At 37.1% G+C, this 8381-nt stretch overlaps 1 protein-coding gene across 3 annotated transcripts; it reads right to left on the bottom strand.

The window, feature by feature from the left end:
- Positions 1 to 1089: 1089 nt before the first annotated feature.
- Positions 1090 to 8133, bottom strand: LOC122838568 (E3 ubiquitin-protein ligase RNF14-like). Of its 3 annotated transcripts, none has more exons than XM_044129309.1 (8): positions 8089 to 8133; positions 7877 to 7991; positions 5627 to 5757; positions 4457 to 4969; positions 3596 to 3674; positions 2741 to 2962; positions 2183 to 2355; positions 1090 to 2090 (listed from the first exon to the last, which is right to left on the bottom strand). In XM_044129309.1, the coding sequence occupies exons 1-8, from the start codon at positions 8116 to 8118 to the stop codon at positions 2028 to 2030; spliced, it is 1326 nt and encodes a 441-aa protein (XP_043985244.1). In that variant the 5' UTR covers positions 8119 to 8133; the 3' UTR covers positions 1090 to 2027. The 3 variants fall into 3 exon arrangements, with proteins under 3 accessions (XP_043985244.1, XP_043985243.1, XP_043985245.1); XM_044129308.1 differs by lacking the exons at positions 7877 to 7991; positions 8089 to 8133 and adding exons at positions 6144 to 6273; positions 6451 to 6513; XM_044129310.1 differs by lacking the exons at positions 7877 to 7991; positions 8089 to 8133 and adding an exon at positions 6101 to 6134 and having other exon boundaries at positions 1091 to 2090.
- Between the last annotated feature and the right edge of the window lie 248 nt (positions 8134 to 8381).

The raw sequence follows: 8381 nt of genomic DNA, 5'->3' as shown, positions 1-8381 counted from the left end.
TTGCACTACAAATTATTATTTAGGGTTAATTTTTTAATGCTTTGCATAAAATAAACATCACTTTGTGAATTGTAGCATTTGCAGATCTGCTTACAGAAAGAAAAAGCAGCATTTCTACGGCTCATTAACTTTTGTTGTTCTTCAGCGCCATCTAGTGTTTGGGACAGAAAGCAAACCGGTGTAGTGTTGCATTTTTTATTAGATGAGTTTTAAAGTTTTTGAACGTTTCTGTGAGCTTGACCTCACAGATAAATAATGAAACTGTTACTGGACAGAGTTTTAGCAGTTTATGCTCCCAGTGATCACAGAAAGTTTGCAGTAAAATCTGATTTTGCTGCTGAAGCCATAAATAAGTTTTTCCTTTAGCAAAGCTCATTCCTCGGAAAAGGATCGAATTGTTGTAATGTTGTGTCATCTTGTAGTTTTGAAACAAGCATTTTGTCACAAAACGTTTAAGTGAAAATAAGATTTGCTAAAACCTAAAAATACCAACACTAGAGTTGATTCTTTTCATAAGGAACCTGATGCTACAACTCCAGTTTGTTTCAGTCTGGACTTACAGCTAATGGCTAAAGAGACGGAGAAGCTACTAATGGGTTCAGAAAATGGACCTGAACCTTTGGACTTGCACATCGAATCAGTTATAAAATCCAGTTGAGGCTGCAGGGACTGAAGTTAATTATATTACAGCTGTAATTCATGCTGTGTCCTCCAGTTTAACTACAATACTGGACAGAAACAGCATTGAGGTTCTTTGCATGTCAGAATTATTTTTCTTCCTAGTCTGAAGTCCAACAAAGTTAAGAGACATAAATAAAGAATATTTAGAGTACATGTGCTTTTTGTCTTTAATTTTTGTCATTTTTAGTAATTAAAGTTAAATTGTGAAATTTAGTTTTATTTTTGATAAGCTTACTTCCTGTTGAGCCTTTTTGTGCAATGTGCATTAATAACATTTTAGGACTATTTGTAATTTAGAGCCATAAATATAATAAATTATAATTATTATAATAAAAAAATACTTCAGTTACTTTGGCAGAAATAAAAATCCTCTTCTGCACCATTAAATATAAAACATATCCACACATTTTTATTAGCTGCATTCATTTTCTGATTAAATTATTTTTAATTAAATAAAAATAACAATAGCTGTTAATATGCGAGTGGAGCATTATAATCAAGCAAAGTCGTAAAAAACCAAGAAGAGTTCTCACCAACAAACTGAACGGCAAAGAGCCGTTCAAAAGAATCAAATCTATACTGAACCACACAGACAGAGCGGGGGAGTAACTAGATACTTTTACCTGAGTAATCTTTTTTGGTTTATTACTTTTAGGAGTCTTTTAACTTCTACTGAAGTAAAAGTAACTTTATTAATCAGTATCTCTGCTCTTGCTTGAGTAAAATTTATGGATTTTCTACCTACTGAATGAAAAATAAACATGTTTTAATCAAACATTCACCAGACACAGACACACCGGCAGCTTTTGTTAAAAAAATTTAATTTTTTTTTATTGAAAGAAACTGATTTGGAAAAATTTTTCTGTTGCCTGATTTTATTTCTTGTTACTTATATGAATTATTGTCTTTTTCGTCCTTAAAATACCAAAATCTCTGTCTGATTATGTCATTTTCAAAGATGAAATAACGGTAATTTGATTATTTCCTCAGTACTTTTTACCAAATACTTTTTTATTCTTACTTGAATAATTTCTTGAACGGCTACTTTTTATGTTTACTTGAATAAAAATATGTGGAAGTAGAACTACTCTTGCTTCAGTAGTTTTTTAGTACTCTGCCCACCTCTGCATACAAGTATTCCTGGTGTTGTTTTCTTTCCACCTGTTTGATTTGATCAATTACTATTTTTAAACACAATCCTTTGCTAAGCTAGCTGTAGCGTCGAACTTCGAGGTGACGTCACGGCAACGAAACGGTTATTTACGTGCAGTCCCTGGGGGGCCGCTAGGGGGCGGCCGCGGTTCAAAGTTTGAGAAAGTCTGTTCTAAAGAGTCCAGTCTACAGAGTCACTGCCACGTAAAATCCCGTTTACAATAAGTGCAAAACATGTGGGTGCATCCGCCATCTTTCTGCAACACAAACAAACAACAACATAATGTGAAGAAAAGAACCAGATTGTCTGAAACAATGAGAATCTAAAGCTGTTAAAAACAAAACATACCTGTATTGGGGAGAAGCAGTGAGGGCAGGGTTTGGTGTTGGTGGTTATCCATTTTTCGCTAATTTGCTTTTCAAAGGTGTAAACAAAAAATTTACGGCCATATTTGTTTTCCAGGATGTGACGCCTCTGCTTGCTGCCTTTAGCATAATCCTTCATAACCGCCTGGATCCCCTCTGGAAAAAATAAAAGTAAAAATAAAATATATCTTGAAACACAACCTGCACATTCACTGCTGTTTGGAGAAACTTAAATTGATCTTTCTTCAAACAAGTTCAAACAAATCATAAGGTTTTCGAGATACACTGTTTTTTTTTAACAGAAAGAATGTACCTTCTGTCTTTGGTGAAGCTATTGATGTGGAAAAATTACAATAAGGTCACACCTGCTAGTTGTATTGCTATATGTTTATTCTAAGTTCCTGTATATTCCCACCAAGTTTTAACTATTTGGCTTACATGTAGAAGGCTGGATCGATTATGAACACTTGCTTCATAATTGATTGTCCTATGAGCTCTCTTTGTGCACAATTCATGAATAAACCTGATTGAGTGATTTCACCTGAACAATGCTTGGAAATAGTTTTTTTCCACAACACTATCAGCTGTTCTTCACTCTTCTCTGTGGATAAGTCAGGTTCTTCGTAGCACTTGCTTGTTCCATGGTACGTTCTTTTGCAGTCTACACAGAAAGCAAAGCTGCAGACGGAGCACATCGCTGCAGGGCTGGACTTCTCCAAGATCACAGCAGAACCGCAAGTAAGCCGAGGACAATATGTGATGTCTAAAAAGGAAAAATAAAAAATGAGAGATGAGGATGTGTAGTTTTCCTTTAACCTTGAAATGTATCTGAGTGAGCTCTAGCGTTTCCTTGAATAGAAAACATTAGAATAGCTTATACAAAACATGTTCATAAACTTTTTTTGCACAATGACTCAACGTTTATACTCGCATGTAAAAGCAGATGCACCATTATACAACCGTACATCTTTGAAAAGCAGAAGTGAAACCTCCTTCACAACCAACAATAATGCAGCAAGAGGTTTCTGGATTTTAAGTCAACAAAAAAACTCTTGTGTTTTCCAGCAGCCATTGTGCAACGCATACAGCAGTAAAACCAGCTGACCAAACGTACTGGAGCTCAGCTCGGGTTGCTAGGTAACAGGTGGAACTTCGTGGTTGCTAGGTAAGATGGGTGGAATATGTGCCTGCTAATTTGTGACGATACATTCAGAAGGTTTTAGAAACGGCTCATTTTCCAGACATCAAAAACATGAACTCATTGTCAGAAAACTTCTGTCTGTTTTGTTCTTAAACATTCAGGTTGTTTGCAGAAGCAGTTCAGACCTAAATGGAAGCACAAAAATGTCCAAAATGTGTGTTTTGCATAATAGGTCTCCATTATAGATAGGCATACCAGGCATAATGTCCAAGGTAGACTGTAGCAGAAGACGGTCATATCTGTGAAAGAGCTTCTCTCCTACAAGACTTTTCACCTGTAGGAGGCAGTAGAGACACACAGAAGGGAAAAAGAGGATAAAACTCTATACATGTATGAGATTTATGTAATTATTTTCACCAAAATAAACAAAAAGGAAGAAAAATACTGTAAATTTATGACTCATTATAGCTATTAAAATGTTTTTTAAAAATAATGAATACTTTCTACATTGTTGCATTAATTTTCTGCTACATCTATATTTTACATATTAGCTGAAACTATCACTGTTGTGACAGTTTGGTGTGATAAAAGTTTAGCTCCTCTACCGTCTCCCAATGCTAACTAGAAACAACCAATCAGAGCGAGGAGGCGGGTCTTAGTGCTGCCAATCACAAAATGTTGCGGCTTTGCTCAGGCAGCTAGCATAGCACGTTGTGAATGGTGGAGCTTAGTGGAGCTAACACCACTGTTAGCTCCACTAACATTAGCGTTAGTGCAGCTAATGTTAGGATAGCCACTGATGATGGCCAATAAATGGTTTCCTCTAACAGTAAGTTGTTTCTAAACAATTAGCACATTTAGCAGTAAGTACATTGGATGGCTAACCCCGCCAAGACCCGCCTCCTGGCTCTGATTGGCTATATTTGGTCGTTGAGGGCGATATATTGTGTTGTACATTGTTGAAATTAGCGCTGTAGCGTTACCTTCCACTAGGTATCATCTTGGTATACCATGTTAGTGGAGCTAATGTTCATGGTTAGCGCTTTAGCAATAGCTTCCACTAACTGTAGCATTTATTTAATTGATTTTATCAGGGCGTCTCAAAATGCGGCGTACCTGTGCAGGTGTTGATGTGGCAGAGCAGTCTACCTGAGGACAGGTAACGCCGCGGACGTTCCCTTCCGTAATCTGGGCTTTCCAGAACTCGTCGAGACAGGTCCGGCAGAAGATGTGGCTGCACTCATACAGCTGCACACATTCGGACCCGAACCGGCTCGAGAAACACACACCGCAGTCAAACGGCGTGGCGTCAAACACCTTTTGTTTCTGCTCTGCATCATGGATCAAAATCTGGGACAGGAGAATCTGAGACGCAGTCAAAGAGAGACCAGAGTCTCTTTGGTCTTCGTTTGGAGGGACGACTTCCTGTCCGCCCGGAACAGACACAGGAAGTTCAGAACTGTCTGCAGCTGAGGAAGAATGGTTCTGGTCAGAAGGAAGCTCCAGCAGATTGTGGATGTCCAGCTGCTTCAGGGCTTCCTCTCTCAGAAACTGGATCCAGGAGAAGAGCACCACAGCGCCCCCAGTGGCCTGGTAGAGATCTGTGAGCTGATCACTCAGGGACGTTAGCTGAGACAGAGAAACAAAAAATATGTTTAATCCATGGTTTGGAGTTTTACGACGGCGTATTAAGGCCATTATACATAGAAAAGAAGGGAATACATTTCTGCCAAAAAACTCTTCCGTCAATTTTTTTTAGATTCATCTCAGAAATTTTCTCAGAAGTTTGACATTTCAAGTATTTGCTCGAAACAACTCAGAAATTTTGAGACTAATCTCAAAATTTAAAAACATGATTAAATTTTAATTATCTTTGACTTTTGAAACAAATTTTCTAAGTTGTTTGTAGTAGGAACTGAGTCTCAAAAATTCCAAATTTGTCAAAATATCCATGTTTTTTCCTCGATATTTACTTTACTATTTTTATTTTAATTTATTTTAAATAAACAACAACAACAACCCTAATCCACTGTTGTAGTAATTTCCTTGGAGTTTGCAGATGCTTTCCTCTGGTCTTGTAGGTTTCCTTTCAATGTGGACTTTGGCTGGACGAAGAAAATGCTGACTAGGAATAAATTTCACGCCCTCGTTTTTGGCGCCCCTGTAGCACAGCGCCCCTCACTATAGTTACTTATAGTACATAACTTTTATTTATTTATTTATTGTGTGACTGATCCCCAGTACAATGTTTCAGACGTTTTTCCACCACTGTCATTTATTTATTACCTGTGGGTGAGTCAACCAGCTGCAGGTGAGAGTGAAGGAGGGAGGGGCGGAGGACGGGTAATCTCCAGGAAGTTCAAAGGTCAGAAGCAGGGGTGGAAGGAAAGAGACGTCATATTGCCTTATTGTTCCACCTAGTCGGAAGAAAAAACAAGTTAATGACACTAATAGTTGCCTATTATGTTACGAGTCTTGTTTGATTTAGTATTTATGCTTCCACAAAGATATTAGAAATGTTTTAATTCTTTTTCTGACAAAAAAGAGAAAAAAAGGTAATGTTGAAGCAAGCAAATTATTGGACTTTGGGCCCGTTTTATCTTAACTGTCTCAAAAGTGGTCAAGGACTTCTTGATAGTGACATAAATATATTTTGTTGAGGTTTTTATTACAGATATTCTTTTGTACTAACTAACTCTAACGCACCACGGAGTTAAACTGCTACCGTAAAAGCCAGTGTAGAAGCGCAGCTCCACACACCATCGCATTTCTGCCCCATTTAGCTCAGTTTTCTGAACTGTACCGTGTTTTAGGAGTACAGTGAATCCCGCTGGCAGCTCCACGGAAACTCGGAATTCTCCGGCAGACTTCGACTCATTTCGGAGGAACTCTTCCAAACCAAATATGCTCTGCAGGGCGAGCAGCTCGTCTTCCTGCTCCTCCAAGTCCGTATTCATGAAGTCCAGAGACGCAAAATTATTTAGCCGCTGCTCGAAATAACAGCGAAGCAGCTTAAAAAGTGCTTTTTTTTAAAAAACTACCTTCAACAAAAGAATTAAAAATGGCCACAATGTTTAAAAATTGACTCAGTTTACATGTCAGCTGTTTACCGTGTCTCCATCAGCTTCCTGGTCCATATGAGTCCGTCCCTCTGTGGACTCGCCTTAATAAACTGCAGTCTGATGCAAGATTCAGGAATCAGCTGTAAAAACTCCACAGGGCGTCACTGTGGAAACTGGTCCCAACTGTTATCGTTTGGAAAATGTCATTTTAATAAGAGCCACTGAATGTTTTTTGTGTCCGTTCATAATTAAAGTAAAGGTAAAACATATTTTGGCTCCGTTCATTGATTTATAACCCGACAAGCCGTCTGATGTACCTGCAGTGATTTAATCTTTATAAGAAAGCAAATGATAACACGTGGGACCAGTTTCCACAGTGACGCGCTGAGGAGTTTTTACTGCTGATTTCAGAACCGGTACAGTTCGGAAAATTAAGCGAAAATAGGGAGCTATGCTGTCCGGGGCTTCATGCCCCTGGTAGGGTCACCCAAGGCAGACAGGTCCCAGGTGAGGGGTCAGACAAAGTGCAGCCCGAAGACCCCAATGATGGATTCAAACTTTGGACTATGTGTTCCCTTTTATTTTGACAAGCTTACTTTCTGTTGAGCCTTATTGTGCAATGTGGATTCATAACATTTTAGGACTATTTGTAATTTAGAACCATAAGTAAAAAAAATATACATATATATTTATTTATTTCAGTTACTTTGGCAGAAATAAAAATCTTCTGCATCATTAAATATAAAACATATCCACACATTTTTATTAGTCGCATTTATTTTCTGATTAAATTATGTTTAAATAAATAAAAATAACAACAGCTGTCAACATGTGAGCAGAGCATTATAAGCAAGCAAAGTCGTCAAAACCAAAGAACAGTTCTCACCAACAGACTAGTTCACGGCAAAGAGCCGTTCAAAAGAATCAAATCTGTAGTGAACGACACATCAGTCAGGAATGACTCCTCTGATCATTTAGACAGAGATGGGCAGTAACTAGTTACATTTACCTGAGTAATGTTTTTAAAAAAATTATTTTTATGAGTCTTTTTACTACAACTCAAGTAAAAGTAACTTTATTATGACGTATCTCTGCTCTTACTTGAGTAACATTTATGGATTTTCTATCTACTGATTGAAAAATTAACATGTTTTAACCAGATATTCACCAGACACAGACACACACCTGCAGTTTTTGTTAAAGTGTTATAATTTGTTTTATTGAAAGAAACTGATTTGGGATTTTTTCTTTTGCCTGATTTTGTTATTTCTTATTGTTTATATGAATCATTGTCTTTTTCGTCCTTAAAATACCAAAATCTCCGTCTGATTATGTCATTTTCAAACATGAAATAACTGTAATTTGATTACTTACACAGTACATTTTACCAAATACTTTTTTATTCTTACTTGAATAATTTCTTGGACGGCTACTTTTTATGTTTACTTGGGTAAAAATATGCCGAAAGGGTAACCGGGTTCTGCTTCACTCCACTGTACCAGGCCGGCCCAAGTAATCCCTTGACTCTGCGTTGTGTAGATATTTTTAATGAAGACAAGGAGTTTCTGGGTGATCAGGCAGTTTATTTCCTGAATGAAAACATATCGGGGGTTCGAATCAGTGCAACGGCTCACGCTTTTCTACTGTGTGCTGAAGAATGCAACTCTAATCAATAACATACAGTACCTGTAGTGTTGCTTTGATTCTTTCATGCATGTTTGAATGAATCTCCAATGGCAGACATTCAGTGCTATAAAATGGGACTATGGTTCTAAAAAAATACATATTATCGTTTTAATACCAATAAAATGTAAAATAAAAATATTATAGTGTGTTTTGTGTTCCAGCTTTAGGAAACTGCAACTTCATTATAGAGTCAAATATAATCTTTGTTTATATTTAAACCAAAGATTAACTATCTTTGGTTTCTATCTATTTTCTATATTAAATATCTAAATACAATACCGTGTAAATGTTTA

Source organism: Gambusia affinis, linkage group LG10, assembly GCF_019740435.1.
Source record: "Gambusia affinis linkage group LG10, SWU_Gaff_1.0, whole genome shotgun sequence".
Lineage (NCBI taxonomy): Eukaryota > Metazoa > Chordata > Actinopteri > Cyprinodontiformes > Poeciliidae > Gambusia > Gambusia affinis.
Note: the sequence above shows the minus strand (reverse complement) of the source record. Positions and strands in the feature narration are given on the sequence as shown.